This window comes from Aquarana catesbeiana, unplaced genomic scaffold (assembly GCF_042186555.1).
Source record: "Aquarana catesbeiana isolate 2022-GZ unplaced genomic scaffold, ASM4218655v1 unanchor225, whole genome shotgun sequence".
NCBI lineage: Eukaryota > Metazoa > Chordata > Amphibia > Anura > Ranidae > Aquarana > Aquarana catesbeiana.
The window spans coordinates 856,863-880,277 of record NW_027362652.1 but is presented as its reverse complement, the minus strand read 5'-3'; the positions used below and the strand labels follow the sequence as shown (position 1 = coordinate 880,277).

General features: G+C 43.0%; 1 protein-coding gene across 3 annotated transcripts in view; it reads right to left on the bottom strand.

Moving 5' to 3' along the window:
* Positions 1–23,415, bottom strand: part of LOC141121553 (uncharacterized) — a 52,412-nt gene that overhangs the window by 3,777 nt on the left and 25,220 nt on the right. Inside the window, exons 1-8 of one of the 3 annotated variants that reach the window (XM_073611179.1) lie at positions 8,454–8,525; positions 3,883–4,094; positions 1,369–1,483; positions 1,103–1,237; positions 893–1,016; positions 679–776; positions 367–594; positions 76–211 (exon numbers count right to left, since the gene is read on the bottom strand). In XM_073611179.1, the coding sequence (XP_073467280.1) occupies positions 76–211; positions 367–594; positions 679–776; positions 893–1,016; positions 1,103–1,237; positions 1,369–1,483; positions 3,883–3,992 (946 nt within the window). In that variant the 5' untranslated portion in view covers positions 3,993–4,094; positions 8,454–8,525. Of the gene's footprint in view, positions 1–75; positions 212–366; positions 595–678; positions 777–892; positions 1,017–1,102; positions 1,238–1,368; positions 1,484–3,882; positions 4,095–8,453; positions 8,553–20,644; positions 21,594–23,415 lie in introns of those variants that run through there. The other 2 variants (XM_073611180.1, XM_073611181.1) reach the window with 2 other exon arrangements.

Sequence of the window (23,415 nt, the reverse complement as noted above, 5' to 3'; positions counted from 1 at the left end):
ATCTCCTGCACTACTCTGGACCAATCAGTGTGCAGTAACAGAACAGAGATAACAGAAGCATATATTATTGCTCACCTTTGTTGATCTCTGTAGGAGTGTCCTCCTCTTTGAAAGTCCTCGTCATTCCAGCCTCCTCCGTATATTGCTGATCATCCCTCACATACGTCTCTTCTACTTCACCCTCAACTTTCATGTTCATCAGATCTTCACCCTAAACCAACAGAATGGCAGAAAATAACATCTGTAAAATAGAAGTATTTATGATGTGAGATCACATAGAAAATATTATCTTGTAGAGTCCACACATCGTCTCCACATGTCAGAGTGTTCAATCACTTTATGTTCCAGACCCTCAACTCCACCTACCTGATGATGGTGAGGTATGGTGTGACCTTCCTGTGTGGAATCCCGGGAATACAGAGGATGGGGACATCTCTTTGGTGGGTTCCAGTACCTGGATGACTCCACCATGGTGTCCTGGTACAGATCTTTGTGTCCTTTTAGAGACTCTGACTCCTCCATCACCCCATCCTCATCATCCTCCACTTTTATCCCCTCTTTAATATCAACTTTAGACTCTCTCAGGTTTTCCCTCTAAATATATAAAAAAATGACGTGAATTGTAACAATGCAGATAATGTACAGATCCTAATGATAGTATCAGTGATTGTCATCTACCTGATGATGATGAGGGATGTTGTGACCTTTCTGTGAGGAATCCCAGGAATACAGAGGACGGGGACATCTCTCTGGTGGGTTCCCATTAATGGATCCATCTGTAGGAAGCACACACACTGACTGAATACATTGTTTCTATGTGTTTATCAGATGATGGGGGATCTAGGTGGACCTTCCGTACAATTCTCCCCTTTACAACAAAGTCTCCTCTTACCAGGTGATGTGAGGGGCGGCTGATTGTCCATCATGACGTCCTTGTAGAGATCCTTGTGTCCTTCTAAATACTCCCACTCCTCCATGGAGAAATAGACAGTGACATCCTGACACCTTATAGGAACCTGACACACACAATGATACAGTCACCATCCAGACACATCCCTTGTCTGTTACTGGATAATGTCCCAGAATTCCCAGCACCGCTCACCTCTCTTGTCAGCAGCGCCATCATCTTCTTGGTAACTTCAAGAATCTTCTTATTGCTGTTTATCTCAGGTGTCAGGGAGTGAGGTGGAGGCACTGTGATGGTTATATGATCTCCAGACTTTACAGGAGGAAAATTCTGTGTTCAACAAAAACAGTAATATCATCTCACATTGCCAGAATCCTCCTCACCTCTCCGGTCAGGTCTGTGTTTTATTAATAGAGAAAAAGAAAGAGTGATGTCATGTGACCTCCCAAAATCCTCCTCACCTCTCCGATCAACAAGTAGATGATCTCCAGGGTGAGGTTTAGTATCCTCTCAGTTATGTGACTCTGGCCCTTCTCCATCCTCATTGAAGTGGTCATGTGATCTGTGCGGGTTTCTCTGTAGACAGATATCAGAGAATTATCTGGATGGTATTGGTTGTACAATATTAGGATGGGGATGTAAGAGCTTAATAGGTTGACAGTTTTTCCTGCATGGTTATCACTGCTGCTCTTACACATCTGTAGCCCTGTCCATATTATTGGGATGTTTATTTTTGCTCTCTCTCTTATGCCCTGTACACACGGTCGGACTTTCCGACGGAATATGTGTGATCGAAGCTTGTTGTCGGAAATTCCGACTGTGTGTGGGCTCCATCGGACTTTTTCCATCGGAATTTCCGACACACAAAGTTTGAGAGCAGGCTAAAAAAATTTTCTGACAACAAAAATCCGATCCTTTAAATTCCGATTGTCTGTAGACAAATCCGATGGACAAAGTGCCACGCATGCTCAGAATAAATTAAGAGACAAAAACTATTGGCTATTGTCCCATTTATAGTCCCGACGTACGTGTTTTACGTCACTGCGTTCGGAACGATCAGATTTTCCGACAACTTTGTGCGACCGTGCATATGCAAAACAAGTTTGAGCTAACATCCGTCGGAAAAAATCCATGGATTTTGTTGTCGGAATGTCCGATGAATGTCCGATTGTGTGTACAGGGCATTAGAGTGCTTTCACACTGGGCCGCCCATTAGCTCTAAAGCACCGCTTGTTTTAGCACCGCTTTTTGGCCGCTAGCGGGGCGCTTTTAACCCCCAAAAAAGGGTTAAAAACTCCCGTTTTGCAGCGCTTTAAAGCCTTGCTCATTCATTCCAATGGGCAGGGTGTTTTGGGAGCGCTAAATACAGCGCTCCCAACCCGCCCCAAAGATGCTGCTTGCAGGACTTATCATAACATCCCGCAAGCGCACCGCCCAAGTGTGAAAGTCACACTAGAATGAATGGGAGGCGGTTTTCAGGCACCTAGCAGAGGCTCTTTCCAGCGCTAAAGCGCCTGAAAAATGCACCAGTGTGAAAGGGGTCTTATCGTCTCACCTAAACAACAAGCTAATATTAATCTGTACAACTGCGGCCTCTCTTGCTCTCTTGTAGTCTCTAAGCAGCGTTCAATGGTGAGGTCAGCGGGGAGGTAAGTATTTACATTGAGATTAGTTCTGTTTACAAGAAGATACTTTATTTATCTAGTCCCATGCACAGCAATACAGCGCTCCCAGCATTCCTGCCAATTCTGGACTGTGTCCTGGAAGTCTTTTTTTCAACGCGTGTCAAGCACCTTCTGTGATTTGCGCTGGATCTCCGAAATGGTGTCAAAACATTGTCCCTTGAGCTGGATCTTCATCTTCGGGAAAAAGGCAAAGTCCACAGGAGCCAAATCTGGCGAGTAGGGTGAGTGAAAAAGTGAGATCATGTTGTTTCTGGTGAGAAACTCAGGTTTGTTCTAACTTGCTGTCCATGATGACATAGCAGACATAGTAACGCACGTGGTCAGAATACCACCAGTTCCACAGCTCCTGATGTACACAAGACGATGTCTTTTGGCACATTGACTTATGAGGGTTTGTCCTCCCTGTGACTGTGCACACAGCCTTGTGCTGCCATCTGTTCATGTGTTACAAATCTCAAAACTTTTTGATGCCACCTCGTATTCGGGGAGAGTTTATCCAAGACTCGGTACCACCGCAAATAAAATTTGTAGCATGACTCTTGTATCCTAATGCTGACACTGGAGGTATGAGTCAACTTTGTAGTTTTATTCATTCTATTTTCCAGAAGGCTTTGACCTAACTCAGTCTCCTATTCTCTAATATAATAGGGAACTGTTATGCCCCGTACACACGGTCGGATTTTCCGACGGAAAATGTGTGATAGGACCTTGTTGTCGGAAATTCCGACCGTGTGTAGGCTCCATCACACATTTTCCATCGGAATTTCCGACACACAAAGTTTGAGAGCTTGCTATAAAATTTCCGACAACAAAATCCGTTGTCGGAATTTCCGATCGTGTGTGCACAAATCCGATGCACAAAGTGCCACGCATGCTCAGAATAAATTAAGAGACGAAAGCTATTGGCTACTGCCCCGTTCATAGTACCGATGTACGTGTTTTACGTCACCGCGTTCAGAACGATCAGATTTTCCAACAACTTTGTGTGACCATGTGTATGCAAGACAAGTTTGAGCCAACATCCGTCGGAAAAAATCCTAGGATTTTGTTGTCGGAATGTCCAATCAATGTCCGACCGTGTGTACAGGGCATAAGAGTAGAAAGATCCAACAGTAGTTTGTAGGGTGTAGAGAGCAGTCCTGTAGGGCTTTCATTGTCAACACAAATAGCCTCAAACGAGGTAAGGGAATCTCAGGGTCGCAACAAACGCTTAAGAAATGTCTACAATCCGACATACAGGGGTTGGACAAAATTATGGAAACACGTATGGTAAAAGAATGAAATCTTTACCCAATATGGTGTTGGACTGCCTTTGGCATCCAAGACGGCCTGAATTCTCCTGGGAATTGACAAATATAAGTCTTCGATGGTGGATAATGGAATCTGATGCCACTCTTCATGCAAAAATCCAGGTCACAATACTGCGCAATGTCCTTCTGTCTCTTTCGGTCAGTTACATAGTAGGTGAGGTCGAGAAAAGACACACGTCCATCAAGTCCAACCTATGTGTGTGATAATATGTCAGTATTACATTATATATCCCTGTATATTGCGGTCATTCAGGTGCTTATCCAATAGTTTCTTGAAACTATCGATGCTCCCCGCTGAGACCACCGCCTGTGGAAGGGAATTCCACATCCTTGCCGCTCTTACAGTAAAGAACTCTCTACGTAGTTTAAGGTTAAACCTCTTTTTTTCTAATTTTAATGAGTGGCCACGAGTCTTGTTAAACTCCCTTCCGCGAAAAAGTTTTATCCCTATTGTGGGGTCACCAGTACGGTATTTGTAAATTGAAATCATATCCCCTCTCAAGCGTCTCTTCTCCAGAGAGAATAAGTTCAGCGCTCGCAAACCTTTCCTCATAACTAATATCCTCCAGACCCTTTATTAGCTTTGTTGCCCTTCTTTGTACTCGCTCCATTTCCAGTACATCCCTCCTGAGGACTGGTGCCCAGAACTGAACAGCATACTCCAGGTGCGGCCGAACCAGAGTCTTGTAGAGTGGGAGAATTATCGTTTTATCTCTGGAGTTAATCCCCTTTTTAATGCATGCCAATATTCTGTTTTCTTTGTTAGCAGCAGCTTGGCATAGCATGTCATTGCTGAGCCTATCATCTACTAGGACCCCCAGGTCCTTTTCCATCCTAGATTCCCCCAGAGGTTCTCCCCCCAGTGTATAGATTGCATTCATATTTTTGCCACCCAAATGCATTATTTTACATTTTTCTACATTGAACCTCATTTGCCATGTAGTTGCCCACCCCATTAATTTGTTCAGGTCTTTTTGCAAGGTTTCCACAGCCTGCGGAGAAGTTATTGCCCTGCTTAGCTTAGTATCGTCTGCAAATACAGAGATTGAACTGTTTACCCCATCCTCCAGGTCATTTATGAACAAATTAAACAGGATTGGTCCCAGCACAGAACCCTGGGGGACCTCACTACCCACCCCATGTCAACTGCGCTTATGTTTATTAGACAAAGTTTTTAAAAAAAACTGTATATGCCTTCATAATTTTTGATAATGAACCTCGCTACACCGCAAATAAATTGTCAACTTCAGTCACAGAGCTCAGACCAGCTATGCGGGCACCAATTATTTGCTCTCTTTGAAACTCAGTAAGCTCTGACATGACTCTGCATTACTAGCAGCGAATGAAGACAGTGAGGCCTCCCACCTGTTAGCTAAGTGTCTCATCACACAGCGGATGCAAAAAAAGGCTATATCACGTTTTCCAACCCCTGTATTTCCAGCTGTCTAATGGGGTAATTCCCATTCTTTCCTGAAATCTGACAATGATTTTAGCCCTGACCCTTGCAGGAACTGGAAGTACCATATCTCTTCAGAGCCACCCTAGGACTTAAAGAACGCCAAGCGCTCCCAGTGGGCAAGCCAGGGAAAGTCCGCTAGTGGCAAAAGAGGTGTGGGAAACGGTGCCAAGCTATACCATTTCTTTAACCCATCCCAGATTGCCAAAGTAGACTTAGACAGCAGGGGCCACCGGCCCTCCCTCCGTGTGTACTCTCAAGCCAGGGTGCATGCGCTAGATTGCAGCCCGCTAATCTTTTGTCCTGGGGACAGTGGCGTCACTATGGGGGTGCGGGGGATGCAGACTGCACTCAGATGACACCCGCCAGATGGGTGACACCCAGGGCCATTTTTAACATTGTAGCCCAGTGCTATACCCCCCCCTTCCCCCCCACTTTCCCCGCTCGACCCTCTCACCGCTGCAGATGCCACTACAGTGGGTCTCGGGGCTGTTGTGCTATGACAGGGCAGAGGCACAGCTATGGGCTGTCTGTCTGCTCACTACCCGGTCACCCCCTCCTGTTGTCAGCAGTGGGCTCGATGTAATCGCTGCTCTCTCTTCCCCCTCCTTTCAGCTAAGCAGAACAAGAAGCCACTCAGAAAAGACTCAAGGGACATGATGGGACATGGGTAGTCCCGAGGAGTGGCCTGTTCACAAAAGTTTATGGGGCCTGAACTACACCCTGCTTTTAACCGCTTAAGCCTTTTTGCAATTCAGCCCTACGTCGCTTTAACTGACAATTGCGCGGTTGTGCAGCGTTGCACCCAAACAAAATTGACATCCTTTTTTTCCCACAAATAGAGCTTTCTTTTGGTGGTATTTGATCACCTCTGTGGTCTTTATTTTTTGCGCTATAAACAAAAAAAAAAAGAAGAGCGACAATTTTGAAAAAAAAGCAATATTTTTTACTTTTTGCTATAATAAATATGGCACAAAAATATATTAAAAAAACAATTTTTTTCCTCAGTTTAGGCCAAGATATATTCTTCTACATATTTTTGTTAAAAAAAAAAAAAAATCACAATAAGCGTATTTTGATTGGTTTGCGCAAAAGTTATAGCATCAACAAAATAGGGGATAGTTTTATGGCATTTTTATTATTAATTTTTTTTTATTAGTAATGGCGATCTGAGATTTTTATTGTGACTTCGACATTATGGCGGACACATCGGACACTTTTGACACTATTTTGGGACCATTGTCATTTATACAGCAATCAGTGCTATAAAAAATGCACTGATTACTGTGTAAATGACACTGGCAGGGAAGGGGTTAAACACTAGGGGGCGATCAAGGTGTTACGTGTGTCCTAGGGAGTGATTCTAACTGTGGGGGGGGTGTAGGGGCTACCACTGACATGACAGTGATTACTGCTCCTGATCACAGGGAGCAATGGATTTCTGTCATATCACAAGGCAGAACGGGGAAATGCCTTGTTTACAAAGGCATCTGACATGATCGCAGGACACCGGCGAACATCGAGTCCGCGGGACCCGCGGGCATGGTCATGCTGTAAGTGGCGGGCGCGCGCCCGCTAGCCCCGCCAATTAAAGGGGACGTACAGGTACGGCGATTTGCCAACCGCTGCCATTGTGTCGACGTATATCGGCGTGCAGCGGTCGGCAAGTGGTTAAAGGAGGAGAGAGCAAGATTTACCTGGGGGAAAAAATTCACCAGGGCAGTGAAGTTTTCTGGGGAAGTTACTGAGAGGAACATGTGGTACAGTTCTCCCTAGAGAGAGACTAAAGTGTTGAAAAACCACCAAGCGAGTACCATATTGGGGAGACTGCAAGAGCGAGAGGACTATGTCACTGAGCCTATGCCAGGATACGGACCTTGCTGCACTGCCTACTGTAGACGTCACGGGCAACCCAGAGTGAGTGGACACCTGCTGGAAGGAACCACTGCTGCTGTGAAGCTGGATCTGGTGAGAAGGCCTTGTAGCCACTACTTGCTACCACCACTAGAGAATAAGCCATTAGGAACTATCTAACCAGCTACCTTATAGCTATGGTACCAGTGGCGGAACTACCAGGGTTGCAAATGTGACCGGGGTGGGGGGGTGACACCATGTATTACCACATCAGATGACACCAACCCTAGTGATGCCACTGCCTGGGGAACCCACAGTTTATCATAGACATGAAGGTTCCAATTAACAATATGCATCAGAGCGGTAGCCTGGTAGTACAAATAGAGATCCGGTAAACCTAGATCTCCTTTAGCTTTAGTGCAACACAAAAAGGTTATAAAGATAGACGAGAGCTTGCTATTCCATACAAACCTAGTAAATTCACAATATATCTGAACAAAACATGTCTTAGGCGGTTTCTTGGGGACCATTTGTAAGAGGAACACAAAATGTAGGGAGGACCACCATTTGTTTAGGATATTTATCCTGTCAAGTCAGGTAAATTGCACTTTGTCCAAAAATAGATCCTCCCTTACTGCTTGTAAAAGAGGTAGGAAATTAGACCTGAGGAGAGAACTGAGTGATCAGTGTTCTTTGATTGCTCAGTTCGCAGTCTTAGAAGTGATCAGGGGGGCCGCGGCTGAATCCACCTAGTGTTTATTTTTTTTGGAAATCCCCACTGCTCTTTTAAAGGGATTTAGCAATTTTTATTATTTTCCTTTCAGTATTATTAATATCAGTGATATCATGTCCCCCAGGGCAGTGCCTAGCGCCTAATTTGTCTGACAATCCCTTGACTATTAGGCTAGAAAACGGACATTACTGTTTTTTAACATTTCTCTCCGTTTGTCTTCAATGGGGATGAGATTCGGCACCTGAACTTTGGTTCTGTTCTGTGCTCCCGTCTCACATGGAAACCAGGAATGTTCATCTCATCTCCAGTGAGAAGGTGACACATCTCTAACATGAAGAGAATGTTCTGGGAAATGTTCTGACCCTGAAGGGCTCAATCTAGGTTTCCACACTATATATGTGTGTATCATCATCTGCTGGAGATAAAAGACATCACAGTGACTATGGAGGAAGAGGACGGACATGACAGGGGGGTTACTGGGTGTAAATAGAAAATAAGATCTTATTACCTCCTCTACTGCCACTTCCAGCAATGTCTTCTCTTCACTTCCTCCCGACTCACCTCTCACCTGCAACTTCCTGCTTGTACCTGACATCACTTCCTGTCTGTATTCCATAGAGACTACTATTTTCAGTATAAGTGAGATCACCACCTTGTGGAGCTCAGAGGAACTGCAGCCCTGAGAAACCTCTTATAGTGTAAACAAGGCTTTGTGCCTATTCCAGGTTAGACCCCCCCAAATCAAAATTTTTGAAAAAATCGTATTAATTTTGTTAGATCTGGTTAGATCAATTGTTTGCGTTAGATCTCACACAGAAGAAGCAATATTAACAGTTATTTGCTGGGGGGGGGGGGGGGGTTATGGTTGCCACCTCATCCCTTTAAACCCAAACACATATTAATTACACAGGTTCTGTGCCTGATTAAGGTGGTAATTAAACTCACTTGGTGCCTTATCTGCATTTAATTAGCCTCAGAACCTGTGTAATTCAAAGGTGTTCGGGTTTAAAGGGATGAGGTGGCAACTCTAGGGGGGGTGCTAACCCTTCATCAGCCCCCCCTTATCAAAAAAAATGACCAAACGGTTAGCTATTTTGGAAGCTATTGGTTAGATCCGGTAAGATCAAGTGGTTTTAATGTTAGATCCCACATAGTTAGAGACTTATTAAAGTGGTGTTCCGGCCGAAATTATACTTTTTAAATAAAAATACCCCTATAATACACAAGCTTAATGTATTCTAGTAAAGTTAGTCTGTAAACTAAGGTCTGTTTTGTTAGTTTATAGCGGTAGTTTGTTATTTTATAAACTTACAGCAGGCCGTGGCCATCTTAAGTGTGGGCATCTGAAGCCAGACTGTATTTCTTCCTGGATCTCATCCTTGCAGATCTCGCACATGCTCAGTGCAGCACAAGCAGTGTAATAGGCTTCAGGTCAGGTTTCCATAGCAAAGGCAGTGTCAGAGGAAGTTGCCGCCCCTTCCCAGAAGGCATTGCAAACAGGAAACGATGCGATGGGCCGCGGCCAGGGAGGAGGAAGTGAAAAAAAAATGAATACAGCAGATATACAGTAGGTGCTGAGAAAAAAAATTAAAAAATATCCAATTTGTTTACAGTGCACAGTTTAGTGAGGGATGCTGAAGAGTTGTAAAAGTGGGTGGAACTCCACTTTAAGTGAATTTTGCAATTTTCTGGCCAAAAAATCATTCATGCTAATAGATATTCGTTAGATCCGGTAAGATCAGGTGGTTTTCACGTTAGATCTCACATAATTTCAGAGATATTCCACATAATGATAGAGATATTAGGTGGTACATAAGGATGGGTTGGCCCTCCCACATGCAATTTTCTGGCCAAAAAATCATTCAGGCTAATAGATATTCATTAGATTGGATAAGATCAAGTGGTTTTAATGCTAGATCTCACATAATTTCAGAGATATTCCACATAAAGATAGAGATATTAGGTGGTACATAAGGATGGGTTGGCCCTCCCCCCATGTAATTTTCTGGCCAAAAAATCATTCAGGTTAATAGATATTTGTTAGATCCAGTAAAATCAAGTGGTTTTAACGTTAGATCTCATATAATTTCTGAGATATTCCACATAAAATTAGAGATATTGGGTGGTACATAAGGACAGGTTGCCCCCCCCCCCCACATGCAATTTTCTGGCCAAACTTCATTCAGGCTAATGGATATTCATGTAGCGCTACCCCCATAGGAGCTGCTTGAGTTTGTTCAGTCCGTTACTTTGCCCTTCAACCCCAAGAATCGTCCCAGCCCCTACTGGCACACCTAGCAATAAGGTTAGTGTAATAACACAATAAATGACACCCAGACACAAATCAAACTCTTTTAGCTCTCTCAGGTTTACTTAATCAAGAGAAGAGACTTAAAAGGGCTTTAGTCAGCCAAGTCCTGGTTAAACAGCCAAGACTTGGTTAAAATAGTTCTTAAAGCAGTTAAATAACAATTAGCAACAACAAGTAAATGATACCAATGTACACAATAACAGACAATCAGTAAATTGATTCCTCAAGAAGGCTATTGGTTGCTGTAAGTACTACCATTTCTAAAGGGGAACCCCAGGCCGGCCTATAATACCTTTAATCCTAATTAGATGAGATGAGGTAATATAGACACCAGTAACATGTCCCCTTTAAGACCAATAAGATAACAGTGTTCAGAGTAAAATGCCTTGTAAATATCTTCACCAGCAGTTGGATCTCATAGAAGACAATAAATCATCAGAGTCTAACAAAAGTGAGTCATTACTCAGCATAGAGGATTTGATATGGCAGTAACAAGTCCCCTTCGCACTTCCAAACTATAATGTCTGCCTGCAGGGTCCAAAAGTGGGTAGTGCGTCAGCAAAGTGGGCAAGTGCCCTCTCACCAGTCTTGCGACCAGGGCAGAAAAAGGATGTCTTGGCAGATAGTTCTTCAGCGGCCTGCCTGGCCACCTTGCGACTTGATTGCCTCTTGCCCTAAGATGCTTGCAGTCTTCACTGGACTTTAATCATCTCTGGATGCTCTCTGGAACCAATGGTTCTTCAGTGGATGCCTGTAGTCTCTCCTCGCATGTCTGTTCACCTTCCTGCCTCGTGGTGATCTCTCCTCAAGCCATGCAATAGTGTTTGTTAGCTTTGTTCAATAAAGTGTTTTAACTATATTACACTATCAAACGCTTCTTATTTTTGCATAATATGGAGGTATTCCACTGAGGAGCCCAGGATGCAATTTCTCCCTTCTGAACCCAGAGGAGGTTCAAATGCGTGTTAAGACTAAGCTTAATTGCAAAGTCGCGCGCTCCAAGGTGAGCATTCACTACCTAGGGGATCACTGAAGGGAGGACACCTTGGCACATTTGATCACCTACCAAGTTGTTTCGGGTTGCATGGACTACTCAGCGCATTTATTATAGGCACAGCAGGCCACTTTGTCTGCATATGAGCACTTTGTTATTTGATATTTGATTTTTCACAATATATTTTATGGACTTTTTACGAATTTTATGAATTTTTTGTTTTTTTCATATGAGCACTATATATTTATTGTGCATCTGAGTTTTTCACTCCCTTGATTTTATACTGTCACTTCACTTATTGATCATTATTTGTGTGCTTATGCTATTTATGTATGCATATTATTGGGTGTGTATTGCATATTATTTAGCACAGCACTATTTTCATATTTATTAATTATATTCTGATTTTAGCTGCTGTATTATACATTGATCAGTTACCTTTTATTTTTGATTTACAAGATGAGATACTCATCACATTTATAGCGCGGCGTATATATTTATTCATTTATACTTGCACGATTTGTGAGACATGTTCAGCGCTAGCAGCTATCCTTCTCTATATATTTACTGGGTATTCGGTCAGTGGTGGCTCGTAGGATCCTTTGTGTTTTTTAGCTACTGTAGATGGGCACCCAGTTGGCTCCTTCACTGGGGCCCACTGAAGTTTCCCGCTGGCCTTTGACGCTGTGCTTCAGGCTTCACTGGGCTTGGACACACCCGTTGATAATGTCCCACATGATATCAGCATTCCTCAGTATGCTCAATGGCACTCCTCACTGGTACGGAAATGCTCAGTATTGGCTCCGATATAGATACTTGTATGGGTATCTGTGCATCCCTACCAAATATCCCTAATATCCCTGTAATTATGGATAATCAAACGTTAAAACCACTTGACCTTACCGGATCTAATGAATATCTATTAGCCTGAATATTTGGTCAGAAAATGGCATGTAGAGGGGCCAGCCCGTCCATATGTACCACCTAATATTTCTATGTTGATGTGGAATATCTCTGAAATTATGAGAGATCTAACGTTAAAACCACTTGATCTTACCAGAGCGAATGAATATCTATTGGCCTGGATGATTTGTGGCCAGAAAATTGCATGTGGGAGGGGGGGGCAACCCGTCCTTATGTACCACCGAATATCTCTATTATTATGTGGAATATCTCTGAAATTATGAGAGATCTAACGTTAAAACCACTTGATCTTACCAGAGCGAATGAATATCTATTGGCCTGGATGATTTTTGGTCAGAAAATTGCATGTGGGGAGGCCAACCCGTCCGTATATACCACCTAATATCTCTATTTTTTGTGGAATATCTCTGAAATTATGTGAGATCTAACTTTAAAACCACTTGATCTTACTGGATCTAATGACTATCCATTAGTCTGAATGATTTTTGGCCAGAAAATTGCATGTGGGGGTGCCAACCCGTCCTTATGTACCACCTAATATCTCTACTTTTATGTGGAATATCACAGGCCCCCCCGCCTGTGCTGTCAATGGCTCCAGCACATGCCGATCATTGGGACCCGCCGATCATCAGAGCAAGTGACAGGAGAGAGCTTTGTGTATGTAAACAATATAAAGCTCTCTTCTGACAGCGGCGTTGTGTCGGTTTTTTTTTTTTATTAGTTGAAGACTTGGACAGCCTATGGGTGCACAGCTGAGGACCATGCAGGAACATATAGCACAATTCTGTAGATTAGGACAGTCAAAATTCTTGCAGGTGGGGACCACAAGACAGTTTGCAGCATAAATAGGCAGGCTGGAACAGTTCAAGCATCCACAGCTGAAGACCATGGATAAACTGCAGTACAGGAATTAGGCTCACAGATCCCAGGGGGTAAAGAACAAGTCCATGGGCATTGTCCATAAAAGAGTAGTCCAGCAGCCAGTCCAGAGGTTCTCCAGGAGCAGACAGCTCCCTCACAGTTCTCTGCTCACGGGTAAGGGGAGACAATCTCCTCAGGGCTCCAGGCTATTTAACAGCAACCCTAGCTCCATTTGGGCACACCTCCCCCAGGGATTGGCTAGGCCCTGCTAAAAATTCAGACTGGACATTTGAATTATCCCTCCCTAAGCTCTGGAAATGTGTTCTAGAGGCAGGGGGAAGCAAGCAAACTCCCAGCCTATGAAACCATGATCAGACCAAAGCAAACAATCACTGCTCCTCCGATTACAGAGCAAGCCAAAAACTATATTTACCTAACAGCCTATCTAGGAGGGTGCTACATCCACCCCCCTCATGAAAAATAGGCCCTGTCCTCATAGGCCGTAGCACAAAAATTGCTCTTGAACAAGAGCAAGGTATCCCACAATAACAATGGATAGGGAAAGGGAAATAACAATGTAACAGAAATTTGTATGTGGCATTCCACATAGTAAAATGTTCTTTAGGCTGGGTTCACACCTATGCGAATTGGATGCGGGGCTTTCCCCGCATCCAATTCGCATGACAGATTTTGACCAGTTCTCTATGCTAGCCGGTTCACATATCTCTGTTGCGGCTGCGGAGCGGCTTGCACAGGAACGCTGTGCGTCTTTGGCTCGATTTCAGGGCCGAATTCAGGCAAAACTTTGGCCCTGAAACGGAGAACAGGGACGCACCAGACCCTCTGCTGCGAGCCACATCTGGCAGAGGTGTGAACCCAGCTATAGACAAGTGTAAAAAATATTATTTGTGAAAAATCAAAAAGAAAGAAACTAGTTATGTGCTCACGACCAAACCACCACAGTTGTTTTTTTTATGATACATTGGTTTAGATTTTTGGGATACGTTTTTATAAGGACCCAGTTTTGTGATAGTTTGGTCTTGAGGCCACAACTAGTTTCTTTATTTTTTGATTTTTCATGACTATTCGTTAGGGACTCCCAACCGTACTAGACTTACATGATGGCCCATGCCTTGGAGCCGAGTGATTTTTGGGACCTGGGAGGGAGTTTTTGTAAGTTTTGAGTTTCAAATTTTTTTTATTTCCATACATTTTTATTGAATTTTCATACAAAAGGTACAAACAAATATAAGGGTGCAATTGCCAAAGGCAGTGTGCAAAAGATACAGAGAAAGGAGACCACTATACAGCCAATAAGTCACAGTAAATTAGTAGTAATACAATAGTACAATGAAACAACAAAAGTAGTCATCTTAAATCAGTGTTATCATCAATATACCAGTCTACCTAGGGTTGCCATAATTTCAGAAAGGTGACATGGGAGTTAGAGACTCTTGGAGAAAGCTTTTTCGTATGCAAAATTGGTTCTGATTAGAAAAAGGGATTCTGATGTTTTAGGCGCAATCTGAGTTTTCCAGTGGTAACTACGATGGTTCTGTCTGCCAGTAGAATATGGGTAATAATATTATGACATATACTGCAGTTGAATGCTTTCGATCCCCAAGTTCAGAAGTGCCAAGGTTGGATTAATGGGCAGTAGAGCACCTGTAATGTCTGAGATAATGCGGAAAATTTTCTGCTTTATGTTACCAGAAGATCTGGCATTTTGGTTGGATTGGCTACATACGGAAAATACAAGTGCAAAATTGTTATGCAAACTTTATATAACATGGCTGGAGACTGGTACCAGGTCATATCAGAACCGAATCAGGTGCCAGAACCAGCCTATATTTACACAGATATACAGTCTAACTGGAGTGGAGCCCTACCACTAACTAAATACAAATGGTTAGTGCATTAAAAAGTCAACCGGTAGCACAGATCTTTGTTGTTGCTTACCTGTAAAAGAAGAGTTAGCAGAACAGTTCATACAACACAGTACAGTTAAATATTTGGGGGTAGAGATATCACGAAATGTAAAGCATTATATTATCTGCATCTTAAACCATTATTCATTACATTTAAGGATAAATGTCAGAGTTGGTGTAAACTTCCATTGACAGTGATTGGCAGAGCCAATCTTATTAAAATGATTTGGACCCCCCCCATTGATTTACATACTCCGTAACTCTCCCATATGGATCACATCATTTTGGTTCAGGAAGATAGAATCTCTTTTCCGGGAACTTATCTGGCAGAAAAGACAACCCCGTATTAAATTAACCACATTAATGTTAGCCAAAGATGCAGGGGGCTTGCTATCCCCTACGTTTAAAAGTTATTTTCTTGGCCTTATGCCCTGTACACACGATCGGATTTTCCAACAACAAATGTTGGATGTGAGCTTGTTGGCGGAAAGTCTGACCGTGTGTACGCTCCATCGAACATTTGTTGTCGGACTTTCCGCCAACACATGTTGGCTGGCAGGTTCTCAAATTTTCCGCCAACAAAATGTTCGTTGTTGGACTTTCCGATCATGTATACACAAGTCCGTCGGACACAAGTCCACACATGCTCGGAATCAAGTACGAGCCGGAGATATAACTAGCATTCGCAATGGAGATATCACGTATGTCTTGTACGTCAGTACGTTCGTAATTGTTGGCCAACATTTGTGTGACCGTGTGTATGCAAGGCAAGTTGGAGCCAACAACCTTTGAACAAAATTCCACGGTTTTGTTGTCGGAAAGTCCGATTGTGTGTACAGGGCATTACAGTTACAGCATTTTGTTGGATGGACGGTAAAGCCAGATTCTCACCCTATGCGTGGTCTGCTATTATCGGTATATGATAAATACCCATTAATATCGTTATTGGAGACAAAAAACTAGCTACGTGATGAAAGTTTTTTAATGGGTAAACTATTCGATAAAACATGGCAGGAAATGAAAAATATTACATGCATTACGGGATATACGTTATTTACTCCATTATGGAATCATTCTAGTTATGGAGAATTAATGAAACTGGAAGCGTTCGATTTATGGGCGTTTAAAGGGCTGAGGTATATAGCGCAACTATTTCAAAATGATGTGTTAAAAACCTTTAATCAACTAAGCAATGAATATGGAATCCCAAATCAAAGCTTTTTTCCAATTCCTACAGCTCAGGCATGCTATACAGGCGCAGGATTAATTATACCTTAGTAAATCTATCATTTAAAAGGGTCGCTAAGTAGAGTATCATATCTCAATTATACAGTATACTTTATAATAATCTCCAAGAATCAGTGGATATACCATCAAGGACACAATCGGCACGAGATGTCGGGTCTATATCAGATGACCAATGGGCAGTGGTATTGTCAACCGTACCCATGGTTTCTCGATCTCCTATGCAAAAACGAACCCAATTGTTTATTTTATACAGGACTTATACACCTGAGAAGCTATTTAAATGGCAGCGTGGAGACACGCCCCTATGCCCTAGATGTAAAGGGGGCCCGGCCCATTTAATACATATGTTAAGGAGATGCCCCTAACTCCAACGATACTGGCAGGGGGTCATCTCTACTATTAATGGCCTCTTTGGGACGAAGTTGCTGAGAGCCAGGTATATGTCTTTTGAGTATGATAGAGGAATCCAAGACCCTGAATTATACCCTCATACCAATAGTAATGCCCCATACACAAAATTGGACTTTCCGCCAACAAAACCGTGGATTTTTGTTCAAAGGTTGTTGGCTTAAACTTGTCTTGCATACACATGGTCACACAAATGTGGGCCAACAATTTTGGAACGTGGGAATTCGGTGACGTACAAGACGTATGATGAACCAAGAAAATTTGAAAACCTGCTAGCAAACATTTGTTGGCGGAAAAGCAAATGTTCGAAGGAGCATACACACAGTCGGACTTTCTGACAACAAGCTCACATCCAACATTTCCCGTCGGAAAATCATTAGAGTCTCTTTTAGGATCGCAAGCTAATAGCACAAAAATGGATGTCACTGTACCCCCCCCCCCCCCCCAACAATAGTGGAGTGGAGAACACAAATAAAGGAAATTATGAATAAAGAAAAATACATTTTCTTACATAAAGACTGTCCAGGAATATTTAAGAACATATAGAAGAGATGGTCAGATAGTCCGGACTGATCGTTGAGTTGTGAGGAGATGGTCAAATCTTAGTGAGATATTATAGGGAGCGAGGTTTGGGTTTTTTTGTGCATTATGATTTAATTTCTTGTCTGAATTATTATTAATAATACATACTTGGGATGTATGTGTGTTTTGTATTGTCTGATTATCTGATTTAAAAAAAAAAAATACAATACAGTACGGTTGGAGCATTATCTCCTCAAAGATAATCCTCCAGCAAAATCAATAGTACAAGACAACCTATAAGTCTAAAAATCATAATGTTTAAAGTCCATGAACTATACTTTTTGTATACATGGCCAAATTTTCTGAAGTGCCCTTAGTGGACCTAAGTGTGAGACACAGGACCTATTTTCAAATAATCAGAACAGGTGTAGTGATCTTGACATGCTGTTCTCTTGCAGAGCCCTGGAACAAAGCAGAAAGATATATCGGACTATCCTAAATCTTACCTATAACAACTCAGAGTTCCTATCCTGCATATCAGCATTAAATTCTGAGTGAGGATAAATAGCATGCTAGAATATCCTTTGGTTTTCTACTATATACACATTTACATGTATAATCACACTCTGGCCCTTGACTCTGCAAGCCCAAAGTCCAATAGGTCTTAAAGAAAAAACTGCAATGAAAAATTACAAAAATCAAACAATTGTTGGGTGGGGTTTTCTTTTCTTCTTGTTAAATCCAGTAAACTGGGAAAAGGACAGCGGACCCCCCCCCCCTGCATTATTCAACAAAGCGACAGGAATTTCAAGAGGTGGATTACCCCCTACTTTAGGCAACAGTTCAGTTCAATGCATAGCAACAGCAACAACAGAACAACTCTGGCAGACCAGGAGCAAGGGCAGAGGATCCCTGAAGAGGAGTAGGAGCAACTATGAATTTCCAGGTGTGAGCTGCCCCTGCGACACAGGATACTGGCACCACAGCAGCCACCGGCCTCTCCAATATAGGCTCTACTAAAGTTTCACTCTTGTTGATGGGCACAGGTGTCTCCAGCTCCCTAATAACTTCCCCTCACCCGCGGCCACAGGTGTATCGCCCCAACTTGAGTCCTGGTCTTATAATCAGGTTATCTTTGCACGGTGGCTGGAAAAGCTCTGACACTTTTTTGCAGTACCCCATGCCCCAATTGAAAGCACAGGTGGTTGGTGGAATAGTACTCAGCAATAGATCCAGGAGAGATTTTCCATAATGCCTGCAGCAAACCCTTGCCTTGCTTAGCACTGTTGATTTTTTTTACAGTTCACACATACCAGGCATAGCTGCTCAGCTCCCTCTACCATGCCCAGCGGGAAGCAGCCTCCTTGGACACACCACACACCAGTGTCTACTATCTGATCCCGCTGCTCAGCCCATCAGCTTAGCTACCCTGGAAGCATGCCTCTCCCCAACACCATCCCTGCTCGGCATCCAAAGAAACAGATGTGCTCTGGTATCTTGGGACACCCATGCCTTGCCCACAGGCTGAACTTTACTCCCTCACTTCTGCACTCTACCTGTGCACCTCCAAACTCCGCCCTTCTCCCTGGGGCTCACTGGCGCCAACTTCTCCTCCTGCCAAGCAGAATCCTACCATGTCTTTGCTGCCCACTAGATAGCTGCCAGCTATTTTATCTGGCAGACGTGCACCTTTTTTTTTCACCGCAAATAGCACTTTAGTGATCCTCTCTTATTGTGAAAACATTCAACAGCCCACAGAAGCTCCTCAACTCTTAACCCCAACGCTTGATCCTTTCATTGGTTGCCACCGGCAACGGCTGAATGCACTTAAAGAAGTTCCTTACCCTGTAAACAACAATTTTAAAGTCATCAGCTACAAATACTGTAGCTGCTGACTTTGAAAAAAAAAAAAACACACACGTACCTGTCCCAGGATCCAGCACTGTCCACACCCGACTCGGCTCTTTGCTGATCTTCGAGTGCAGGCGCTGGCATCCTAACTGTAGGCAGCCGACTGTGACTCCTTGCGGCTTCATAGCCACACTGCCTACTGTGCATGCGCGAGCTACGCTGTGCCCCGTGATTGGTCCCGCAGTCTCCTGGAACATGTCCCAAAAGGTTGCGGTGGGACGAAGGGGGGGGGGGCGATCTTTCTGCTCAGACTGCCGCGGTGATTTGACTGAAGTTGGAGTGAGTACCTGTCAAAATCAGGTACCCGCTCCCGTGGAGTACAAAAAAAATCCCAAATGCTGGAGAGGAGGGGTAGGAAAAGCGGAACTTCTCCTTTTGGGTGACGTTCCGCTTTAAGGGAAATCACGGTCCAACTTGCAGGGGACACCTCTCTATCAGTGGCAGTATCATAAGGACAGTTTGACTAGAACAGTCTGTAGGTGCACAGCTGAAGACCATGCAGGAACATATAGCATGAGTATTTGTAGACTAGGACAGTCTATGGGTGCACAGTTGAGGACCATGCAGAAACATATAGCATGAGTAGTTGTAGACTAGGACAGTCTAATGCCCTATACACATGATAGGATTTTCCGACAACAAAATCCATGTTTTTTTTCCGACGGATGTTGGCTCAAACTTGTCTTGCATACACACGGTCACACAAATCTTGTCAGAAATTCCAAACGTCGAGAACGCGTTGACGCACAACGCGTACGGTGAGCCGAGAAAAATGTCCAATAGCCAGTGCGGCTCTTCTGCTTGATTCCGAGCATCCGTGGAACTTTGTGCGTTGGAATTGTGTACACAAGATCGGACTTTACGACAACGGATTTTGTTGTCGGAAAATTTGAGATCTAGATCTCAAATTTTGTGTGTCGGAAATTCGGATGGAAAATGTCCGATGGAGCCTACACACAGTCGGAATTTCCGACAACAAGCTCTCATCGAACATTTTCCGTCGGAAAATCCTATCGTGTGTACGGGGCATTAGGGTGCACATCTGAGGACCATGCCGAAACATATAGCATGAGTAGTTGTAGACTAGAACAGTCTGTAGGTGCGCAGCTGAAGACCATGCAGGAACATATAACATGATCCTGGGGGTGAAGAACAAGTCCATGGGCTCTGTCCAGAGGAGACTAGTCCAGCACCCAGTCCAGAGGTGCCCCTCGCTAAGCTCTAGAAAATTCTTCTATAGGAAGGGGGAATTAAACCCCAAGTCTATAAAAGCCTAAACAGACCAGAGCAAACATTTACAGGCTCCTCTGATTACAGAGCAAGCCAAAACATACATTTAACTGCCTAACTTGGAAGGTGCTACATCCCTATGAACTGTTTCTTACATGATGAAGATCAGCCATGGAGTATATCTGAGGTGTATATCAGGGAGTGCTTCTTCTCCACATGAGAGCTGTGATGTACAGAAAATTTTTTATGGAAGACATTTCCCACACTCAAAGAACTACTACACATCGAGGATTGTGTGAGATCCCTGATGTACAGGAAGACAGGACTTCAACGAGTAACAATCCCCTCACTAAGAATGCAAAAGCGACTTCTCCCCCGTGTGTGATCTTTGATGTCTGTAAAGATTTGACGTCTGTGAAAAACATTTCCCACACTCAGGACAGGAATACGGCTTCTCACCTGTATGCATTCTCTGATGTGTGACAAGATGTGACTTAATTAAAAAACATTTCCCGCACTCAGAACAAGAATACGGCTTCTCACCTGTGTGCAATCTCTGATGTCTGTAAAGACGTGACTTAAATGAAAAACATTTCCCGCACTCAGAACAGGAATACGGCTTGTCACCTGCGTGAGACTTCTGATGTGCGACAAGGTCTGTTTTTTGTGCAAAACACTTCCCACATTCGGGACAGGAATATGGCTTCTCACCTGTGTGTCGTCTCTGATGATTATAAAGAATGGACTTGCATGAAAAGCTTTTTCCGCACTCACTACAGGAATATGGCTTTTCACCTGTGTGCGATCTCAGATGATTATAAAGACTGGACTTATTTGAAAAGCTTTTTCCGCACTCAGGACATGAGAGTGGCTTTTCCCCAGTATGTGATCTCTGATGTCTGTAAAGATTGGACTTAACTGAAAAACATCTTCCGCACTCAGGACAGGAATACGGCTTCTCACCCGTGTGCAATCTCTGATGATCATTAAGACGTGACTTCTGTGAAAAACATTTTCCGCACTCAGGGCAGGAATAAGACCTCTGAGGTGTGACAAGTACTACATTTTGTACAGAACATTTCCCGCACTCAGTGCAGGAATGTGACTTCTCCCCTGTTTGAGATCTTATATGCTCATTAAGAGGATAAGAGGAATACGATGGTCCATCTACACTGTGTGGTGCCGGATGGACATTTGAGGTAGTCGGGTTTTCTCCTGGACTATACTGTGTGATGTCCTCATCTTCTACTTTACAGTCTGGAGACAAAGTGAGACAATCCTCTGAGGTTTTCCTCATCTCCCGTCCATCTACTAAAATAGAAATAAAAGGATTATTACTAGACATGAGCTGATTGGTTCCCCTAAACCAGGACTCCGCCCACATCAGACAGCTTTGTCTCTGAGGATCTTACAATTCCACCCTCAAGGTAACTAGTAAATGGGTCCTCTGATCTCCTACCAGTTCATTTCTTTATTCATGGACCTTAGTCAGAGAGTGAGGAAACAACCAGAACTGCCATTGGTGTTCTTCTTCCTCTACATGTTGTGTTACCACATGGCGTATGAGTGTCTGCAGTGAGAATCTTGCCAGGTAATGCCATTCATTACCAGATGGCCCAAATGATTTAACAGTGCAGGTGACCTCAGTCATTTTAGTCTACTACTTCTGGTAATGGGCTTAGTTTAGTTCGTCACGGTGGTGGACTGTCAACACGAGATGGAAAAATAATATAGTACTGGAGAAGATTATTTATTCCCGTTCACATTTGATGGGACGTTTGGACTTTATGCTATCATTGTTATGCATTGTGGAAGGTTGGAAAGTTTTACACTTATTATGTGAATGTGTATTTTTGGTACGATTTAAAAAGGGATAGCGCTGCATATTTTGGAGCGGACATAAAATGTCCAGCAGGAAGGCAGAAAATGGGTGCAATAAAGAAAATACATTATATATAGTAGTGGGTAGAGAACAGAAGTCAGGCCTATTTCAAGTACAACTTATTGCATAGGATACGAGAGTGAGGAATATACAGTATAGTATCAGAATTTTATATATATATATATATATATATATATATATATATATATATATATATATATATATATATATATATATATACACACACATATACATACATACATACTATAGTGCAGGGGTCAGAATTATGTAATGTACAACACAGAGTATATAGTGCAGGGGTCAGGACTATGAAAAGTACAACGCAAAGTATACAGTATATTGCAGGTGTCAGGAGTATGTAATGTACAATATAGAGTATATAGTGTAGGAGTCCGGAATACGTAATGTACAACATATAGTATATCGTGTAGGGGTCAGGACTATGTAATGTAATACAGAGAGTATATAGTGCAGGGGTAAGAACTATGCAGTATACAACACAAAGTATAAAGTGCTGGGGTCAGGACTATTAAATATACAACACAGAGTATACAGTATACTGCATAGTTCAGGAGTATGTAATGTACAATACAGAATATATAGTGCAGTGGCCAGGACTAAGTAATGTACAACATAGAGTATATAATGCAGAGGTTAGAACTATGTAGTGTACAACACATAAAACGCAGGGGTCAGGACTATGAAATGTACAAAACCCAGTATACAGCAGGGTCAGGAGTATGTAATGTACAATACAGCGTATATAGTGCAAGGGTAAGGACATATCTAATGTAAAACAGAATATATAGTGCAGGGGTAAGGACTATGTAGTATACAACAAAGTAGAAAGAGCTGGGGTCAGGACTATGAAATGTACAACACAGAGTATTCAGTATACTGCAGAGGTCAGGAGTATATAAAGTCCAATATAGAGTATGTAGTGCAGGTACAAGGGCTATGAAATGTACAACGCAGTGTATACAATATACTATGGGGGTTAGGAGTATGTAATGCACAACACAGAGTATATAATGCAGGGGTCAGGATTATGTAATGTACAACATAGAGTATATAGTGTAGGGGATCAGGATTCTATAACTCAAATATAAATCAGACACGTTGCGGAGATCCCACACCGCTGCCTCCCATCTCCTGAGACTGCACTCAGTGACTTGGGTCTGAGACTATACAGACATATCTCTCCACCCGACACAGCCAGCAAACAGCAGA